General features: G+C 39.8%; 1 pseudogene and 2 gene segments (V, D, J or C); all 3 read left to right on the top strand.

The window, feature by feature from the left end:
• LOC102185081 lies at window positions 7,805-8,501 on the top strand. The segment is given in 2 exon segments: window positions 7,805-7,853; window positions 7,978-8,501. Coding segments are annotated over 2 exon segments (573 nt in total).
• On the top strand, window positions 17,705-18,920 carry LOC102184802 (annotated as a pseudogene).
• On the top strand, window positions 22,220-22,813 carry LOC102184517. The segment is given in 2 exon segments: window positions 22,220-22,268; window positions 22,485-22,813. Coding segments are annotated over 2 exon segments (378 nt in total).

The following is a 23,095-nucleotide window of genomic DNA, read 5'->3' as shown; positions in this document are numbered from 1 at the left end:
TTTGCCTTTGTGTGCCAAGGATAAAGGATTTTCATTTCAATAAGTGACACTCCATCATTTTTCCTATGGAAAAGTGTATTATGGTCTCCAGATCATATATAAATAGCAGCCAGAGTGCAGATTTGAATGTAAGAATAATGTATGAAGTTAATGGAAAAAATGCAAAACTTGTTCATTACTTTGTGTTAGGTACACATTTCTTAAACAGGACACAACATGGCCAAGCATCAAAACTAGTCTACGTTCATATATACATTCATTTTTTGTGTCACTTTTCTGTATAGCAGAGATGGGCACAACATTGTAAACCAGCTACTCTTCATTAAAAAAAAACTGATGTATATTAAAATTGCCATTAAAAGTATTCAAGAGGTAAAAGGATAGCTAGACATTGGAGAAGGAAATGGCAACCCATGCCAGTGTTCTTGCCTGGAGAATCCCAGGGACGGCGGAGCCTGGTGGGCTGCCATCTATGGGGTCACACAGAGTCGGACACAACTGAAGCGACTTAGCAGCAGCACCAGCAGCAGTGAATATATTTACAGTATCATTATGTTATCAAAGTTAATATTATTAATTATAAAAATATTATATTAGGAAATATTAGCTATAAAACATATCATACTATCAAAGGGCTCATTTTGCTTTCAAAATATCTCCTTCAAATCAACAAGAAAACAAACAAATTGATAGAAAAGACAAAAGTCTGAAGTAGGCATTTGACAATAGAAGATATTCAAATGGTCAGTAAACATGTCATTCATTCCCATAAGATGCATATGCTGACATAGCTAATTTGCACTGGTAGAAATCAGAATACTGTTGTAAATGGGTCAATATCATAAAGGGAGCTCTGAAGGGCTGGTAATGCTCTCTTGATCTGAGTGCTGGCTATAAGGGTGTTGCTTATGTGAAAATTTACCATGCTGTACCCTTATATTACATTTTCTTATATGAATATAAAACTCCAATAAAAACTAAAATGATACATAATGACCTCTTATTAATTATTAGTTATAAGGTGACAATAAACTAAAAATTTCAGGTGCTTTCCTTCTAGTTTTCCTTCTCTGCTACTGAAATATTTAAGTAAGAACACATTCGTGGAACAAGCATGACTTCTGACCATGTGTAAGCATTGACTTTCTATTAATAGATCACAGATGAGAAATGTGTCATTTGTCTTTTTCATCTATCTGAGGTACCAATGTGTGATTTTGATCTTTGTTATCAGGACTTTCCTGGTGGCTCAGCGATAAAGAATCCGCCTGCAATGCAAAAACCGCAGGAGCCTCGGGTTCGATCCCTGGGTCAGAAAGATCCCCTAGAGGAAGGCATGACAACCCACTCCAGTATTCTTGCCTGGAGAATCCCATGGACAGAGGAACCTGGAGGGGTACAGTACATAGGGTCAGAAAGAGTCAGACATGACTGAAGTGACTTCGCACATAGGCAACACATGTATCAAGGTACCAACACGTTGACATTTGGCATTATTAGGAAAAGTAGAAAACTCTAGTGAATAGGAAAGGGTGATAAATCGCTCAAGATGATTACACTTATTGATTACAACAGAGTTCAAGCTGATCCCAAGCTATGACAGTCTGGGGAAGGTACACATTTTTCTCTAGGAACATTGCTAACAAACAGAATATTGGGATTCTGGTAAGGATGAAGTAAATCTACTTGTAGACAATGAACAGTACCTGCCATATCCTTAAATATTAAAGGGCTCCTGAACCACTGTGGCATGCTGTGCAGTCAATGAGATTTATTAGCCAACATCTTTATTGTTAACATTATCCCAGAATCTGGTGCTTGGTTCCTGTTTGCTATAATAACAGATAACGAAGTTCATCTTGTCTTTGGACTTCAAAGCCTGGTGAAATGGAAGAGAGAGAGGAACATTTATAAAGGAGCTTTGGAATGATTATCTTTACACTCCATTTTTTTAGTTAAGGAAGCAATAGGCTCTGTGAAAATCCCTTCCACATGGCCTTAACCAAAAACTGACCAGTATAATATATTTCTCTCTTTTGTGGTGGCTCCTTAGTCTCCCTCATCTAAAACATTTTGAATTTAGAGAGGGGAACAGCATTCTCTTCACAACTACACCCATGCAAAAATAGACTCTTGTCTTTGCTCTTAATTTCAAACAGACCCCTCAATCACTGACAGTCCAGGAAAGAGAGATTTCCATTCTGAACTGTACTTATGAGAAGAGTGCATTTGACTACTTCCCACTGACCTCCCTAGTGGCTCAGACAGTAAAGTGTCTGTCTACAGTGCAGGAGACCTGGGTTTGATCCCTGGGTGGGGAAGATCCCCTGGAGAAAGAAATGGCAACCCACTCCAATATTCTTGCCTGGAGAATTCCATGGACAGAGGAGCCTGGTGGGCTATATTCCATGGGGTCACAAAGAGTCGAACATGACTGAGCACGCAAGGAATATTAAAGGAATAGTATCAGCAACACCCTGGTTAAGGCCCTGCACTCTTGATAACCATATGTTTGGTTGTGAATAAAAAGGAAGACTCACAGTTCCCCCCAATAACAGTGTCAAACAGCTTTCATTGTACATCACAACTTCCCAGCCTGGCGACTCAGCCATCTACTTCTGTGCAGAAAGTACATGGTGCTCCCTAGGCACCTGCAGCCTGTACCCAAACCTGCAGCTGAGGTTCCAGACACACCCTGATGTGTAGATGAAATATACTCATGGACACACACACACATCAGTTTGTGCATAAAAAGTTTTAATATATTTAAGAAACTTGAAATTTTATAGAATTTATTCTTTGATCAAAATGTTATGAGATACAGCTAATATACATAGGAGGAATTTCTCTTTAAATACCTATACTACTAAACAAAAAGGCTGCAAAACAATTATCTAAGCTTTCAGCAAAAAAGATAGAAAAAGAAGAACAAATTACAACTAATATAAACTTAAATGAGAAAATAATAAAGATGTCAAATTGGTAAAACAGAAATAAAATAATAGAAATAACCATGAGACACAAAGTTAATTTTGCTAAAATGATTAATAAACTATATTCCTAGGTTGAATTATCATGGTGAAAAAAGAGAAAACACAAATCAGAAATATAAAGAATGAAAAAGTTAACAATAGATGCTACAGTGTTAAAATGATAGAGTCCCTCTGCTGTCCACCTGAAACTATCACAACATTGCTAATTGGCTATACTCCAATACAAGATAAAAAGTTCAATAAGAGATAATAAACACCAATACAGTATACTAACACATATATATGGAATTTAGAAAGATGGCAATGACGACCCTGTATGCAAGACAGCAAAAAAGACACAGATGTGTATAACGGACTTTTGGACTCAGAGGGAGAGGGAGAGGGTGGGATGATTTGGGAGAATGGCATTGAAACATGTATACTATCATGTAAGAATTGAATCGCCAGTCTATGTCCAATGCAGGATACAGCATGCTTGGGGCTGGTGCATGGTGATGACCCAGAGAGATGTTATGGGGAGGGAGGTAGGAGGGGGGTTCATGTTTGGGAACGCATGTACACCCGTGGTGGATTCATGTCAATCTATGGCAAAACCAATACAGTATTGTAAAGTATAATAAAGTTTAAAAAAAAGTTAAAAAAAATCATTAACAGGATAATGCTACTGACTGATCCCAAGTGGGGATATGAGAAAGTGGGGAAATCTGATTTTTTGGCAAAGGTGCAATGACTAGTCAATGGAGAAATGATAGTATTATGAGCAAATGATTTAAGGACAATTGGATATTCCTAGGCAAATAACTGAATCTTGGCCTAAATCTCACACGTTATACAAAAATTTGAGGAAAAGCTCAGAATGTATGAGAAGAGTGCATAAATCTAAAACTATAAATCTTTTTGAAAAAAAAAAAATCTTCAGGACCAAGTGTTGGACAAAACACTTTTGTCATGATATCAAAGCACAATCCATTAAAAAATAAAATATTTCATCAAGAGTAAAAATGCTTGCTCTGTGAAAGATACCATTAAAAGAATGAAAAAAGACAAACCACAGAATGGCAGGAAATATTTTCACAATGTATTTTCATCAAAGGGTGGTATTTAGAATACAGTGATTGTCAGCAGGAAGAAAACAAGTAGTCCAAATGGAAAACGGTTCACCCAGGCATTTCGTGGAAGGGCTATGTGCTAGGGAAATAAGCATGTAATCAGATGTTCAACATCATTAACCATCAGGGAAATGCAAATTAAAACCACAATGAAATACCACTCCACATCTTTCTTAGTGGCTAAAATGAAAAATAATGATGATAACAAGTTCTGGCAATAATGTAGAGAAATTGGATCACTCATACATTGCTGGTAGGTAAATGGAACAGTCATTCTGGAAGACAGCTTAGCAGTTCCACGTAAACTTAAATATTCACTCACCTTACAATTCAGCAGTCACACTCCTTTATGGGCAATTATAATGGAATAATGAAAAACTTATGCTCACACAAAATTTGTACTTGAATATTCATGGAAACTATATATGTGATGGCCAAAAACTGGAACCCAGCCAAATGTTCTTCACTGTGTGAATAGATAAATATGCTGTGGTATACCCATTCAGTACAATATTATTTATAAATCTATCTCAACTTGCTATAAGGTTAAGTATAAACAAATCATTTTAAGTTGAAAATGTGGCAAGTGGAAAAGGCATATAATATACTTAACCTACTGTGCATCAGAGTTTTTCTTGGCCGAATCTTAAAGGTGTTATACTGAAAGTGAAAAACAGAATGGCTGTATGGATACAGAATGGTTGTAAGTGGATAAGTTGTTTACCCTCATGATCCCAGGGTTGACTGAGAGCTCAGCTTGCTGTTGCTGCCCAGCATCACTAGAGAATGTCATACAGCATGTTGCTAGCATGGGAATAGATAAAAATTAAAAATACAAATTATGGTTTCTAGTGAGTGCATATATAGGTTTCTCACTACCATACCGTGAAAAATCTTAAGTTGATTCATCACAAGTTGGGGACAGTCTGTAGTGATTGAAAGAAACATACTATGATACTGGATGCTTGGGGCTGGTGCACTGAGATGACCCAGAGGGATGGTATGGGGAGGGAGGAGGGAGGGGGCTCAGGATGGGGAACACGTGTATACCTGTGGTGGATTCATGTTGATGTATGGCAAAACAAATACAATATTGTAAAGTAATTAACCTACAATTAAAATAAATAAATTTATTTTTAAAAAAACATACTGTTGATTCATGCAACAGCCTAGATGGATCTCAATGCTGAGTGAAAAAAAGTATCTCAGAAGACTACATGATACGTGCTTACACACCATATTATTACAACTGCATGCATAATATATGAATTTACTTATACAGCATTCTTAAAAGGACAAAATATAGTGATGAAAAGATCAGTAGTTGCTAGGAGTTATCATGAGTTGCAGGGGTGGAGACAGTGTGAAAGTGGTTTGCTATAGAGAGATGGGACAATTCTGTATCATGATTTTAGTGGTGGTGCAAAAACCTATACCTGGGACAAAATTTCAGAGCTATGCATAAACAAGAGTGCATATAAAGCTGATATATCAGGTTATCATCTGTATTTTAGTAATACTTTATCAATATCAATTTCTGGTATATATATAATATCTATAATTATATATGCTACAATACCATATCATGCTGCTGCCCAGTTGCTGTGGACATTCGTGATCTCTTCTACTTAAATACAAGTAGGTTTGGTAATGCAAACCAGAGCATCAGCTGCCTGTCAGCACTCAGAGGTGAAATGGACAGAGGCGATGTCTCAACTAAACGTGCACTCTCCTCCATGCATCAGTCACTAACAACACCACTCAAGCAACTTAAAAGCAAGGAGTTGGCACCGTTTTAGAGACCTTGTCTGTACTTTCTTTTCTACTATTTGTTTGCCTTTGGTTCTTTTGTATTAATTCATCCATTAAAATTTGTAAAACTAAATGGAAAATTCACTGCTACATTCAAATGAACAGGTAACAGTTTACAAAATTTCAGTCACCGCCTTCTGTGCTGTAGAGGTATAGTGTGTGCTTGCAGTCTGTAGATACCAAGTTTTGTTGGAGTGCACTATAGTATTATAGCACAGAAAGAACTGACATGCTTATCTTGATTTTACTTAACAAAAAGAAAAAAATAACAAGCAACTAACTAGTGAGACTGAACACTTTGGGCCAGTGAGACAGAAAAAATAAAATGAGGACAATTCTAGGACACGTGATCTAAGAAGTGCAATTCTACTTGTGGAAGGAACGTGACTGAATTTCCTGATCCTCCTTAAAGTTTGATAAATAAGATTCAATGTCAAGTTTCAAAAGAATAATTATTTTATTCTTGTTATAAATTCATAAAAACATAAAAAAGAGAATAGACTTTGAAAGTTAGAAGGATTGATATTTTATCATTTGATGTCAAAATGATTTTATGTATTGAAAAAAACAAGTAGAGCCCTAAAACCTATTAAAAATATGTTAAAAATTTTGATAAAACTGCCTTTTGCCAAAAGTATGTGAATTTTTAAATAGAGTATTTAGATTTTGGATGGAGAAATGTAAGTATAGGCTAAATAAATGACTAATAAGTAAGTCCCAGAGGGATGCTTCGGGGAGGGAGGAGGGAGGGGGGTTCAGGATGGGGAACACGTGTATACCTGTGGTGGATTCATGTTGATGTATGGCAAAACCAATACAATATTGTAAAGTAATTAACCTCCAATTAAAATAAATAAATTTATATTTAAAAATAAGTAGATTATAAGAAGGGTTCATTGTTTATACTAAATCTCATTTTAGGTCTGCTCATTTTGTTACAAACAGCATTATTTTGTTCTTTTTCATGGCTGAGCAATTTCCTCGTGGGGTTTCCTCAGTGGCTCTCTGGTAAAGAATCCACCTGCCAAGCAGGACACATGGGTTCGATTCCTGGCTTAGCAATATTCCTGGAAAAGGAAATGGTACCTCACTCCAGTATCTTGCCTGGGAAATCCCACAGAAAGAGGAGCCTAGCAAGATACAGTCCATGGATCCCAAAGAATCAGACACTACCTACTGACTGAAGAACAACAATAATAAAATTGTACATAAGTAACACAGTTTATTCATTCCTCTGTCATTTGAAAAGACCCTGATGCTGGGAAAGACTGAATGCAGGAGGAGAAGGGGACAACAGGGGATGAGATGGTTGTATGGCATCACCAACTCAATGGACATGGGTTTGGGTGAACTCCGGGAGTTGGTGATGGACAGGGAGGCCTGGCATGTTGCGATTCATGGGGTCGCAAAGAGTCGGACATGACTGAGTGACTGAATTGAACTGTCAAAGCACATTTCATTTTGCTGTAAGCAAACACCAATAAATATGTAAAACAAACAAAAAAACAAACAAAAATCCTATATTAAATGGGATGGCAAAATTATTCTGTGGAATAATTATAAGTGAAAATCTTATTGTTTGTTCTTTAGTTCCACTCAGTTCAAACCTTTAAAATAATTGCTTTTGCAAAGCCCCCTTTCAGGCACAGCCTACTTTAATTACCTGTGGAGGTGGGGGGAAATGACAAAGAAAGGTTTGTGGTGAGCTAGACCTTTTTTCCTGTCTGTGCACAGACCATGTTACCTATGAGCATGACAAATCCCACTTCCTGTTTGAAGGAGTCACACAGGAACCAGGTACTATGTATATACGCTGCCAGGCACACAGAGACACTGAATTCTCAGCTTGAGGCAGAACTAAGCACATTTGTTCAGGGGAATCCATGCTTCATGCTGCTCTCCTGTCTGCCCTGGGTGTTCCTGGCCTTCATCTTCTCTGGTAGGTATTCTAAAAGAGAAGCAAGCATCTTATGATTTCAGCTTGGCTTTTTTTTTTTTTTTTAGTCTAATTCCTATACTACTTTATTCATTGCTCCATCTGTGTTTTCTGATTTTCCCCACAGGATCCAGTGTAGCCCAGAGAGTTACTCAAAACCAGCCAGACATTTCCACTCAAGTTGGGGAGATAGTCACCCTCAGCTGTCGATATGAGACAGTTCAGAGCCATTATCACATTTTTTGGTACAAACAACTTCCCAGTGGAGAGATGATTTACCTTATTGGTCAGGGTTCTTCTAGCCAGAATGCAAGGTATGGCCGCTACTCTGTGAATTTTAAGGTATCACGTAAATTCATCAGCCTCACGATTTCAGACTTAGAGCTGGAAGACTCTGCAAAGTACTTCTGCGCTCTCTGGGAACTCACAGTGCTTGAAGTAATAGGAAAAGCTGAACAAAACCCCCAGAGCTTAATAAGAGAGAGCCCCGCTGCTGCAGGACCCAGGCTGAAATACACACCTGCAGACCCCAGACAAGAAATGGTAGTCCTGCGGTTGCTTCATCTGTGGTCTGGATCAGAAGATTTAATTCTAAATAAAAGCTCCTTCTATGTCATTTGGAAGCAGGTGCCTAGAGTAACTTTCTACTGATACATTCTCCTTCTGAATTTTTGACTTTAAATCAGCCAAACAGAATATGTGCAAAAGTTGTCTAAATTTGAAAATTTGTCCCATAAAAATACAGAATGGCAGTTTCACCTAAGGAGGCTCACATCACAAATCTGGATCTAGAAGCTGAAACTGTCATGGAAATCATCTCCTTAGTCTTTTCCCCTCAGACTTCATGTTGGGGCACAATCGGAGGAGAACCACCAGTGACATAGAGTAAGAGATAAGTTATAAGGATTAGAACATAGGCAATGGGTAGAGCTGATGGAAGAGTTCATAAAAACTGTTCTATTTGCATTTGGTGTTGAGTTGAATTCACTGTAAGTCAACTAGAGTAACATTTGTGAAGGAAAGTTGGATGTGGACAAAAGCATGCACAAACTGTGGCATGTATGGAAATATATGAGGACAATGGAACCCACAAGACACTCTAAAACTTGTCTTTCTCTAACCTCCTTAGGGCTCACAGTAGTGAGTGAACTTCAGGAGAAGTGGATGTCATTTGCCATCATGCTACATGCATACTTGGTCTAATACAAAGAGAACATGAGTAAGAGATCTGGTGGGAGGTCGAGGCATTTTAAGTCAACAATGAATTGAACTATTAGAGCAGCAGCAACAGTGTGTGTTGCCATATGGACCCCTTCACCAACCTGAGGAACATAGAAACATGCTACTTCACCATAAAATGAAGTCACTCAGTCATGTCCGACTCTTTGTGACCCCATGAGCAGTAGCCTGCACCAGGCTCCTCTGTCCATGAGACTTTCTAGGCAAGAGTACTGGAGTGGGTTGCCATTTCCTTCTCCAGGGAATCTTCCTGACCCAGGGATCGAACCCAGGTCTCCCACATTGTAGACAGACACTTTACCATCTGAGCCACCAGGGAAGTGGTGGCTTACTTACTTCATCATAAGTACCTTCCAAAACTTACACGAATCTCTTTCATGGCCAACCCTAACCCAGGACAATACAGGGAAGCAAATCCTGGGAAATAGATTTTCAGATTGTTAAGTTGACACAGTAGGAACCTACCATAACAGCTTAACTGGTTAACTTCCCTTCTTGTTAAGTAGGCATTCATCAGTACCTCTTTGAATAACACAGCTTTCTAATAAAGACCACAGGAAAACTATGCTTCCTGTTAATATGATGCAATTATTCTTCATTCAACCAAAACAAGCAGTCTCCTTCGAAGAGAATACCAAATTCATTTATCCGTTTAAGATTCTTTCCTCTTCTAGCTAAATCACACTCTCCCACTGAATCCTGTATCTTAACTACTGAGATACAATGAGATAAAAATTAATTTGTAGTGGCATATTTTATGTTATGACAGGCAGACAAACAGGAGAGGGAAGTTAAAAATGGTTAATGTATACATAAATACATTCATATAAAATGAAAATAATTTTATAACTACTATAGCTTTTGTTACTGCAAATGACCACATGATTGCAACTAGGATTTATAACTACCTCAATCCATTACCCACTCCATAAGCTCTTTTATCATAGCAAGAACCTCCACTCACTATTGTACTTGACTTCCTATAGCTGCTTATTCAGGAGCATTGCTATGTGGAAAGTCATAAAGATGAATAAGAAATTCTGCAAGTCAACCAGTATGGTTTTAGCAGAAGTTTGCAAGGCACTGAAGACAAATCCAAGGGTCTATTTTAGTGAGAAAAAAATCTTGCTAATACTCATGGGAAATTGATGCATTGTATTCTGGGAAATATCATTAAGAGTGATACCTGACTATCATCACAAGCAACAGCAGTCACAAAGGAAAGCATTTATAAATTTTCTAAGGAAACCAAACAAATAAAACTTGCAAAGGAGATTCTGTGAGCATGAAAGTATATTTTTAATTTTTTTTTTTGTCATTGTTGAAAATCACTGCTAAGAGAGTGGAAAGTCAACACCAGCGTGGAAAGCAATATATGAAAAAGAAAATTCTGAAAAAGGGATCAAATGCAGAATATATTAAAAGCTCATTGCTGGGAGCCAGCATGAGGAACTCCGCCTGTGGCAAAGGTCATGAGGAAGAAGGCTCAGCATACACAAAGGCGGGATCAAGCCTCAGGAGACCCCCTGTTCCGGAGCATCTACCCCCAAAACCAGAGTCTGCCTGCTTTAGGGCATTATGCTTTCCACCTATTCTTCTGATATTACGGGGGGTGGGGGGGAGGGCTATCCCCGACCACCTTTCTCTGGAAAAAGTTAACTTAGAGCTCCAGTTAACAGTCTCCTGCATATAAAAGGAGTGTTTCAGATCAAACCCCTCTGATGGCTCTCTAACTTGCCTTACCCGAACTTTTACAACTATGCATGTGATTGTTTACAGCCCCCCAACTGTGAGAGGCATGGGAAGCCTAAAACATAGAGCCTTTCAAAGAGTTAAAAGCTGTTAGAATAGTGCTGGTGTGAGATATCACCATTAAGCCAATGCTTGCTGCCAAGTTCCCATATCCCTTATCCACTGTGCACCTGGGATTATATTTGTTAACATAGTTAGAATGTAAGAAAAACAAGTGTAGCCTTGAAACTAACTACATCAGGCCTCTGAGCTAACTGGTTCTTTCTTTGTTGTATCTCGCTGCACCTTTGCCTCGTGAAAATGTAACTTTGTTTGATACTTTCTGAGGCTGACATAGATTAGAAATATAAAGAAAAAACACTTCAAGGGAAAATAAGTTTTCTGGTTGAGCAGCCTGTATCAGAAGAGGGTCTTAAAATGTTCACAGGCCTCCAAGGCCAGAAGATATTGTGCACAACATCATTTGTGGGGAAGGTATAAAAGTCCTTTTGAAAATAAAGTTATTGGGCCTCACTCACCGAAGCAGCTTGGTCTCCCCATGTCAATCATTCACCCTCTCACTCTCTTTTTCAGGCTGATCCCTTGGAGCATAGAGGCTCCCTGCATTCACTTGTCTGCCCAGGTTTCTAAGACCTGAACGGGAAGACGTTCTGCATCTTCACTCCCTTGGGAGACCGGGAGGGCACCGTGGCCTCCATGGACAGGGCAAACTTCTTGTCTCAGAGTTTTATTGACTTTCTATGTAAACCAAGGAATATCAGCCTCTTTCCTCCTCTAAATTTTCCTACTACACTATTCTTTCCTAATCTCTCTTTTCTAATTAAATAGTCCTTCCTAAGACGCCGACTCTGTCCACCCTTTGAAATCCCTGGATCCACCGGGGCTGGACCCTGGCAGCTCATAAATCAATAAGAAGAGAAAACAGTTAACCAGAGTGGCAAAATCTTAGGGATCCAAATCAAAAATATTATATCCAATATGTAGTAAACATGCAAGATGACCTTGATTTTATTATTTTTAGGAAAACAAAAATCAAACCTCACCTCTTTCATCTACGTCCTTTCAGCACCCTGAGTGGATCAATGTATCAATGTAGCTAGTTGTATATGACATCTAAGGATAAAGGAAAAATAATGACTGTCTCCAGGAAAATAAGATATTAAGTAAATGTCCTAGAAGCTTCCATCCCTGAACTGATGTTGTTGGGGGGTGGGGTCAGGGGGAAGCCGATCACAGATCTGGACACTGAAGAAAAGGCAAGTTTTGGTAGAATAAAGAAAGTTAATATTTACTGAACTTACTATATGTCAGGAACTGCAGAATGTATTTCCGATTCATTATCTAATCTAAATATCAAAACCCTATGAGACAGGTTTTATTCTTCCAATGCTTATAATCTTTGGGAAATGAGACATATGTAACTTTCCAAACTGAAAAATGTCTCCAACTTTTATTGTCATCTAGAGAGTACCATTTAGAGGGCTCCTTGGAGAAGATTTGGGTATGAGGAATCACTTGACCCAGAACAGGATGAATGGACGTTTCAGTGATGGTGACACCATGGTTAAAATGGAACCTAAAGACATCTATGAGGAATGGTTCTATTAAAATCTGCAATACCTTCTAGAACTGACACCAAAAAAAGATGCTCTTTTCATCACAGGGGATTAGAATGCAAACTCAGGAAGCAATGCAAACTTATCTCAGGCAAGTTTGAACTTGGAGCACAAAATGAAGCTGGGCAAAGGCTAATACAGTTTTGCCAGGAAAACACACTGGTCATAGCAAATACCCTCTTCCAACAACACAAGAGACCATCTACACTTGAATATCACCAGATGGTTAATACAGAAATAAGACTGGTTATATTCTTTGCAGCCGAGGATGGAGAAACCCTTTCAGTTCATTTCAGTTGCTCAGTCAGGTCTGATTCTTTGTGAACCCATGAACTGCAGCACTCCAAGCTTCCCTGTCCATCACCAACTCCCGGAGTCGAGCCAAATCCATGTCCATTGAGTCGATGATGCCATCCAGCCATCTCATGCTCTGTCGTCCCCTTCTCCTCCTGCCCTCAATCTTTCCCAGCATCAGGGTCTTTTCCAATGAGTCAGCTCTTCGCATCAGGTGGCCAAAGTATTGGAGTTTCAGCTTCAACATCAGTCCTTCCAATGAACACCCAGACTGATCTCCTTTAGAATGGACTGGTTGGAGCTCCTTGCAGTCCAATGGACTCTCAAGAGTCTTCTCAAACACCACAGTTCAAAAGCATAAATTCTTTGGTACTCAGCTTTCTTTATAGTCCAACTCTCACATCCATACATGACCACTGGAAAAACCATAGCCTTGACTAGACAGACCTTTGCTGGCAAAGTAATGTCTCTGCTTTTGAATATGCTGTCTAGGTTGGTCATAACTTTCCTTCCAAGGAGTAAGCATCTTTTAATTTCATGGCTGCAGTCACCATCCGCAGTGATTTTGGAGCCCAGGAAAATAAAGTCTGACACTGTTTCCACTGGTTCCCCATCTATTTCCCATGAAGTGATGGGACCGGATGCCATGATCTTCGTTTTCTGAATGTTGAGCTTCAAGCCAACATTTTCACTCTCCTCTTTCACTTTCATCAATAGGCTCTTTAGTTCTTCTTTGCTTTCTGCCATAAGGGTGGTGTCATCTGAATATTTGAGATTATTAATATTTCTCCCAGCAATCTTGATTCCAGTTTGTGCTTCATGCAGCCCTGCATTTCACATGATGTACCCTGCATATAAGTTATAAGCAGGGTGACAATATATAGCCTTGACGTACTCCTTTTCCTATTTGGAACCAGTCTGTTCCATGTCCAGTTCTAACTGTTGCTTCCTGACCTGCATATAGGTTTCTCAAGAGGCAGGTCAGGTGGTCTGGTATTCCCATCTCTTGAAGTATTTTCCGCAGTTTATTGTGATTCACACAGTCAAAGGCTTTGGCATAGTCAATAAAGCAGAAGTAGATGTTTTTCTGGAACTCTATTGCTTTTTTCGATGATCCAGAGGGTGTTGGCAATTTGATCTCTGGTTCCTCTGCCTTTTCTAAAACCAGCTTGAACATCTGGAAGTTCATGGTTCACTGCCGGGGGCCAGCGTGACGAACTCTGCCCATGGCAAAGGTCATGAGGAAGGAGGCTTGGCATACGCAAAGGTGTGATCAAGCCTCAGGAAACCCCCTGTTCCCGAGCATCTAACCCCAAAACCAGAGTCTGTTTTATGCTCTCACCTACACCTCTTACTTTACGGGGGGCTCTCCCCCATAACCGTTTCTCTCGGAGAAGGAGTAAACGCACAGCTCCAAGGCAATAAAAATTCTTGGGCGTGACAAGAGTGTTTCAGCTTACGGACTCCTCTGAAGGTTTTCTAGCCCACCTGTATAGGTTTGTCCGGGCACATGTGATTGTTTACAGCCTCCCAACCTGAGAGGCATGAGATGTTTTAGACTTATTAAAGGCAAATTCTTTTGGGGAGTTAGAAATTATTAGTATAATGGGTTGGTTAGGAATTATATTGGTGAAGGGTTTTTCATTTGTTGTGTCAATAATTGCTGCTAATTCTCTGCTCTGGGTGGGACAAGGACGTCTCAGGTCAAACCTCTCTGCTGACAGACTAACTTGTGTGACAGGATTATCCATACTCCTGCCACATGATTGTTTACTACCTCTCAACCATAAACAGCACAGAGAGTTTTGGAGTATTTTGAGTCTTAATTAGCATAGGGCTTTTTCTTCTTGTTGAGTCAATGATTGCCACCAGGCCTCCATATCCTTAGGCACCTGGGAATATATTAATCAATGTATTTGGAATATAGCAAAGGAAATATAGTAGTTTTTGATGTTAGCAATACTAGACTTTTTGAGTTAAAGGATTTTCTCTTTTGTAATAGATCACTGTGCTTTGTTATAAATCACTGTGTCCTTGCTATGTGAAAATGTAACTTTATCATATCTTAAGACTAAATAGATCTTAAGGGAGCATTGATGAAAGGATTTTCATTTGTTAGGCTGATGTTTGCTGCTAAATCTCCATGTTCCCTACCCTTATAATGAATATAACTAGCATATAGGAAGAAATAAGTGTTAACCTTTAAGCATATAGGAAGAAATAAGTATTAACCTTTAAGACTAATCATGTTAACCTTTCATTAAATAAATTCCTTTCTTGATTGTAACTCACTACACCCTCACCCTATAGGAATGTAACTTTATTCGGAGGGTGGTGCCTGGTTTAAGAAAAAACACCCTTGGAAGAAATAAGTTTTTTGGATATCAGAAAGAAAGGATCATAAAATGTCAGCAGGTCTCACTCATGGCCAGAAGATGATGTAATATCCCTAAGAAGTTTTTATTATACATTTATGTGAAGCACCTGATTTTGATAAGGTCAGGACTGCTGACCGCCCCCCCCCCACCCCGTGACTCTGTATTCATCCCTATGTGTAACAAAAGGTATATAAGCTAACCCAAAAATAAAGACATTGGATCAGTTTCTGGAAAGACTGATTCCCCCATGTCGCTTCTTTCTTGCTCCCATTTTTCTGGCTGAATTCCCATCTGGAGCATGGATGCTATTCCACGTAATCCAAGTTTTCAGCCTCCTTTTCTCCACTAATCTTCCTACTACACTATCCATTTCTAATCTCTCTATATCTGTGATTAAATATGTATTTTTCCAAAGATGCCAGCTCCGTCCCCCCACCTTCGAATCACCCTGGATCCACTGGGGCGGGACCCCGGCAGTTCACGTATTGCTGAAGCCTGGCTTGGAGAATTTTAAGCATCACTTTACTAGCATGTGAGATGAGCCTTTTCAGTCAGCAAAAACAAGATCTGGAGCTGACTGTGGTCAGATCATGGGCTCCTTATTTTAAAATTCAGGTTTAAATTGAAGAAAGGCTGGAGAACCACTAGGCCATTCATGTACGACCTACATAAAATCCCTTAATTTAAATAATTTAAATAATATTCAACAACATTTGTATTACATTCAATAAATTCATTGGCCCATTCAGCAAACAGATAATTCTTGAGTGCCTAGTCTGTACCAACCTCTCTTATAAACATTTGAATTATATGGGCTTTTGAGTAAATTTTAAATATGGGAATGTTGGATACAAATGAAAGCTAAAGAGATCAAGAAGTGAGAATCATATGACTGCAATAAAGCAGTCAAAGATAGTTAAAACCTTCTATAGAGTGTTTAGGACCAAGAAAATACAGATGAGTACAGAGGTATTACAAATAAGATGTGTTGCTGTGTGGTAAATCACTTCAGTCATGTCTGACCCTGTGAATGCATGGTCTATAGCCCCGCAGGCTCCCTTGTCCAAAGGATTCTCCAGGCACAAATATTGGAGTGGGTTGCCATGCCCTTCTCCAGGCAGTCTTCTCAATGCAGGGATTGAAACTGTGTCTCTTAAGTCTCCTGCATTGGCAGGTGAGTTCTTTACTAGAGTCACCTGAAGTGAAAGTGAAAGTCGCTCAGTCATGTCTGACTCTGTGAACCCATGGACCGTAGTCCATGGAATTCTCCAGGGCAGAATACTAGAGTGGGTAGCCTGTCCCTTCTTCAGTGTATCTTCCCAATCCAGGAATCGAACCAGGGTCTCCTACACTGCAGGTGGGTTTTACCAGCTGAACCATCAGGGAGTTACCTGGGAAGCATGTTTACCTTCAAACCTGAGGAACTTTTCAAATAGTTGCTTGTTGACTTTGGGTCTGGGTTTAGCTCTCCAGTTCTATTATTCAGTCACAAGAGGGTGCTGCTTCATCTGAAAACTGTTTCTGGGAGAAGGGAAGGGAAATTTGTTTTCCATTGATGTGCCAGAAAAAAAGGAAAAATGACATGCTTTCATCTTCTGTAGACAACTTGTGCTTTATTATCCCTTGTTGAATGTGTGTGGTCAAGGATTCAGGGGATCTTAGCCCAATAGCCTAAGCCCTTTCCATGTACCTCCCTAAACACTGCTTTCCCGTTTCCCTGCTCTGCTTATCCCTTCACCTCTCTATTCCTTAAAATCTTTTTCCCCGCCTCCAGCTTTATTTTATTTTATTTTTTTTACCACTCACACTCATCTCCACCCGAATCCCACTTGGTTTGCCTTTCTTTCTGTCTATTCCTCTGCCTTAGCATCTTTGCTGCACAGCAGCCACAAGCATTGGCATAGGGAATATGAAGATTATGTGCAAAGGAGGATGAGGTGAACACCATCTATGTCAATCAGTTAGTATATCAAGAACAGATGCATGAAAAACGTCTACCTAGATGGCAATAGATGTTCTTGCAAGAACACTTACAAAAGCTCCAAGTTCCAGAATGTGTAGCTTTTAGTCTCAATGTTAATCTTTCCATCTCCCAGACCACATACTACTTTTGAACGTCCCAAAGATTTTCTGAAACGTGGATAGGAATTTTCATCATCTTACAACACAGAGCTCAGTGCATTTTTCTGGGATTAAATACTGCATTCTACAAGCTTCTTGGAGCATCAGCCAATTTCTTAAGAAACAAATGATAGACCAATGGTTGTGTGTAGACACATCACTGTGATTGGTGTTCCTTTGCCAGAACCAGACATTAAACTTCACAGATGACTGCACAGTGAGCTGGGAATGTTTCACCATCTTTGGGGGACATGACTAAAATAGGGGAGGAAGACCTAGATAAGGAACTGCTTGATCATTGGCTGAGAAGGTCCTGGCAACAGCACAGTGGTATCTGCTGCACTCGTTGTGAGTCTTTACCAACAGCTGTTGCCTCTGTTCTCTGGAACCTCCTTAAGTCAAGGATCAGACACAAGCCTGAGCTCTGAGCCCATGGTCCTAGCTTGTCCTTGAAGTATGAGGCTGGTGACTGGAGTAACTGTGTTTCTGGCCTTGGGTAAGTGTTCTCTGTCTACAAGGGGTGACTTGAGGCCAAAGGGCCACACAGTTATCTGCTCTCTGCTCCTCTCCCTGTGCTGTATTCCACATTATCGTGATGGAACCGAGAAATGGTCCGCGGGTTTGCTAAAGAGGACAGATTTCTGCATGACAGGTCAAATCATGGCCACGATTCTGGATGAGTCCTTAGCAGTAAGCAGGTTGTAGGAAATCTCTCGGTCTATTGAGCCAACGACCCATGGAACAAAGCCTATGGATCTCTGATTCTTGCCACGTCTTTGGGCTCTATACTTTTGTTGTTGTTCAGTCACTAAGTTGTATACAACTTTTTACGTGCATGGATGGCAGTATGCCAGGCTCCTCTGTCCTCTACTATCTCCTGGAGTATGCTCAAATTCATGTCCATTAAGGCGATAATGCTGTTTAACCATCTCACCCTCTACAGCCCCCTTCTCCTTTTGCCATCAATCTTTCTCAGAATCAGGATATTTTCCAATGAGTCGGGTCTTGTCATCAAGTGAACAAAGTATTGGAACTTCGGTTTCAGCATCAGTCCTTCCAATGAATATTTAGGGTTCATTTCCTTTAGATTGACTGGCTTGATCTCCTTGCAGTCCAATAATGAACACCAATAATATTTTTGCAGGACATAAGTAAAAAGACTGGAGTAGGGGTTAGGCCCAGACAGTTATGAGAGGGTTATGACTTTGATCCATAGAACTACACTGATTTGTGCTCTGGAGCTAATTTGATTTCTTAACCCCATAGGGACTGTGATTGATGCTAAGACCATCCAGCCCAGCTCCATGGATTGTGCTGAAGGAGAGGATGTAAACCTGCCTTGTAATAACTATACCATTGGTGGAAATGACTATATACATACATATCAGCAAAATCCCAATCAGAGTCCACAGTATGTCATTCATGGCTTATGAAGCACCATGAACAACAGCATGGCCTCTCTGAACACAGCTTCCGACAGCACCTTGGTCCTGCCCCAGGTCACCCTGAGAGACGCCGCTGTGTACTACTGCGTCCTGAGAGAGGCACACTGGGACAGACGGGGCTGCACCTGTGCAGTATCTCTGGTGGCCAGAAGGGGGGACACATCGAGGGGAGCTGTCATGAGAGCAAATCTAGAGTCATCTAGAAGGAGAGTCAGAGAGCACTAAGAGATGAGGCTATGAAGGGAAGGAAAGGGAAGAAGATGGATAAAGAAAAGATGAAAAGGAAGACAAAGAAGTGGTGCTTCATTGGTTGATGTGGCTGAGAAGAATTATACGGCTACTAAGAATCTAATTGCAACACAGAAATCAAGTGAGAAGCATTAACAGTTTGTCATGGTTCTTTCTTGCATCAATAAAATGTTGGTTCCAGTGTGTTAGTCTCAACCTGAAAGTGAGAAAAATACAAATAATTCTCCTGTTTCAAAGGCTTCTTTTATGTGCAGCCTCAAGAACTGTAGCCTGCCAGGCTCCTCTGTCCAAGGGATTTCTCAGGCAAGAATACTGGAGTGGGTTGCCATTTCTTCCTCCATGGGATCATCCTGACCCAGGGATCAAACGTGGTCTTTTTTGTCTCCAGCACTGCAGGCAGATTATTTACCACTGTGCCACCTGGGAAGTGGTCCAGTTCATTCTTTACAATGTCCATGTAGTACTCTGAGACATTCTGTCATTAATTGCCTTTCCATTAATAAATAATTGTTTCTATTGCTGTGCTATCATAAAGAGTGTTGTCTTTATATATCTTTGTAGTTCATTTTTGTATCTATTGGGACATCTCTATTATAATGTGTTTCTGAACAACATCAACAAATATCAACAACATCAGATATGCAGATGACACCACCGTTATGGCAGAAAGTAAAGAAGAACTAAAGAGCTTCTTGATGAAAGTGAAAGAGGAGAGTGAAAATGTTGGCTTAAACTCCAATATTCAGAAAACTAAGATCATGTCATCCAGTCCCATCACTTCATGGCAAATAGATGGGGAAATAGTGGAAACAGTGACAGACTTTATTTTCTTGAGCTCCAAAGCACCATAGATGATGACTACAGCCATGAAATTAAAAGACACTTGCTCCTTGGAAGAAAAGCTATGACCAACCTAGACAGCATACTAAAAAGCAGAGATATTACTTTGCCAACAAAGGTCCTTCTAGTCAAAGCTATTGTTTTTCCAGTAGTCATGTATGGATGTGAGAATTGGACTATAAAGAAAGCTGAGCACCGAAGAATTGATGCTTTTGAACTTTGGTGTTAGAGTAGACTCTTGAGAGTCCGTTGGACTCCAAGGAGATCAAGCCAGTCAGTCCTAAAGGAAATCAGTCCTGAATATTCACTGGAAGGACTTATGCTGAAACTGAAGCTCCAATACTTTGGCCACCTGATGGGAAGAACTGATTCACTGGAAAAGACCCTGATGCTGGGAAACATTGAAGGCGGGAGAAGGGGATGACAGAGGATGAGATGGTTGGATGGCAACACCGACTCGGTGGACATGAGTTTGAGTAAGTTCCAGGAGTTGGTGATGGACAGGAAAGCCTGGCATGCTGCAGCCCATGAGGTCACAAAGAGTCAGACATGACTAAGTGACCAAGCTGAACTGAACATCCATACAATAAAATGTGATTTATAGATCTACTTCAGTTTGCAATAAGGTTAAGTCTCAATAAACCATTTTAAGTTGAAAATATCAGTAAGTGGAAAATGCATTGAATATACTTACCCTGCTGTGAGTCAGAGCTTCGCCTGGCCTACCTTAAAGGTATTATACTGAAAGTGAAAAACATAATGGTTGTATGGGTGCAGAATGGTTGTAAGTGTATCAGTTGTTTACCCTCCTGTTCCTGGGTCTGACTGAGAGCTCAGCTCACTGTTGCTACCAAGAACCATCAGAGGATGTAATACAGCATGCTGCTAGCAAAGGGAAAGATCAAAATTCAAAATTCAAAGTATGGTTTGTAGTGAATGTATACATAGCTTTCTCTAAACCAGAAAGTCAAAAATCCTAAGTTGATTCGTCATAAGTTAGAGACAGTCTGTTGTGATTAAAAGAAACAGAGTATTGATACACCCAATAGCCTAGATGGATCTCAATACTGAGTGAAAATAAAGTCAGTCTCAGAAGACCACATGGTAGATGATTACACTTAACATATTTTTTGATTGTATACATAATGTATGAGTTTACTTATATAGAGTTCTCATAAAGACAAAATATAGAGATGAAAAGATCAGCATCTGCTAGGGGTCATCACCAGCTGCAGGGATAGGGAGGGTGTTAAAATGGTTATCTTTAGAGAGATGGAACAATTCTGTATTATGATTTTAGTGGTGGTACAAAAACCTACACCTGAGACAAAATTTCATAAAGCTATGCATAAAAAAGAGTGCATATAAAGCTGAGGTATCAGGTTATCATTTGTATTTTAGCAATATTTTAGAGCTCTAAAACACAGAAAAAATTTAGTTAAAAATTTTGGATAAGAGTCTTTCTCCAAAGCCAAAGTCTGTGAATTTTTAAATAGAGTATTTAGACTTTGGATAGAGAAATGTACGCATAGGCTAGATGAATGACTAGCAAGTAAGTAGATTACAAGAAGGATTCATAGCTTATGCTACATCTTATTTTAGTTCTGTTCATGTTGCTGCAGATGACATTATTTTGTTCCTTTCCATGGCTGAGTGCATTCATTGTGGGTTTTTCCTGGTAGCTCTGTGGTAAAGACTCTGCTTGCCAAGCAGGAGACATGGGTTTGATCCCTGGGTCAGGTATAGCCCCTGGAGAAGAAAATGGCACCCCACTCCAGTATTTTTGCTTGAGAAATTCCATGAACAAAGGAGCCTAATGGGCTAAAGTCCATGGGGTCACAGAGTCGGACAGGACTTAGCAACTAAAGAGCAACAATAATTTCATTGTACACATGTACCACACCTTTATCCATTCCTCTGTCGATGGACATTTCATTTTGCTGTGACAAAACATTGTAAATCAACTATACTCCAGTAAAAATTTAAAAAACAAATCCTACTTTAGATGGGATGGCAAAATTATTCTGTTAAATAATCATCAATGAATGTCAACTTGTTCTTCAATACCTCTCAGCTCAAATCTTTACTAATAACTGCTCTTGCAAAGTCCTCTTTCAGGCTCGAACTGAAGCAGGGTCTCCTGCATTGCAGGCAGATTCTTTACCAACAAAGTTATCAGGGAAGCCCTTTTTCAGACTGTGTAACTTAATGACCAGTGAAAGAAAAATAGACAAAGTAAAGGTTTGTGGTGAATCACACTTTTTTTCCCCATCTGTGCACAGACGACATTACCTTGAACATGACAAACTCCACTTCCTGTTTGAAGGATTCACACAGGAACCAGGTACTATGTATATGTCTGCCAGGCACACAGAAACCCTGAACTCTCAGCTTGAGGCAGACTGAGCACATTTGTTCAGGGGAATCTATGCCTCATGCCGCTCTCCAGTCTGCTCTGGGTATTCCTGGCCTTCACCTTCTCTGGTAGGGATGCTTCCAAGCATGGGTGTGAGTCTTCAGGGGGAAAGGACTACACACAGGCGTGTGGAGCTTCACAGGAACTTGGGGAGGAAAGGAGGATTGGGGAAAAGCAAGCGTCTTATGATTTCAGTTTGGTTTTTATTTTGGAGACCTAAATGAGTCTAATTCCTACACTATTTTATTCACTGCTTCATTTCTGTTTTCTGATTTTTTCCACAGGATCTGGTGTGGCCCAGAAAGTTACTCAAGACCAGCCAGACATATCCAGTCAAGTTGGGGAGTCAGCCACCATGAACTGTCAGTATGAGACAAGTCAGAACAATTATAACATTTTTTGGTATAAGCAGCTTCCCAGTGGAGAGACGATTTACCTTATTGGTCAGAATTCGTATAGCCCGAATGCAAGGGATGGCCGCTACTCCATAAATTTTCAGAGATCACGTAAAGCCATCAGCCTCATTATCTCAGCCTTAAAGCTGGAAGACTCTGCAAAGTACTTCTGTGCTCTCTGGGAACTCACAGTGGTTGAAGTGATAGGAAAACTTTGAAAATTTGAAAACTTTCCCCATAAGAATATAAAATGGCAGTTTCACCTAAAGATCCTCACATCACAAATCTGGGTCTAGAAGCTGAAATCGTCCTGAAAATCATTTCCTTGGTCCTTTCCTCTCAGATTTTGTGTCGGGGCACAACCGGAAAAGAGGAACCACCAGTGATGTAGAGTGAGAGATAAGTTATAAGGATTAGAACACAGGCAATAGCTAGGGCTGGTGGAAGAGTCCATAAAAACTGTTGTATTTGTATTTGGTGTTGAGTCTAATTCACTCTAA

Source organism: Capra hircus, chromosome 10 (genome assembly GCF_001704415.2).
Source record: "Capra hircus breed San Clemente chromosome 10, ASM170441v1, whole genome shotgun sequence".
Classification (NCBI taxonomy): Eukaryota; Metazoa; Chordata; class Mammalia; order Artiodactyla; family Bovidae; genus Capra; species Capra hircus.
The sequence above is the reverse complement of the archived record's forward strand: the minus strand, read 5'-3'. Positions and strand labels throughout refer to the sequence as shown.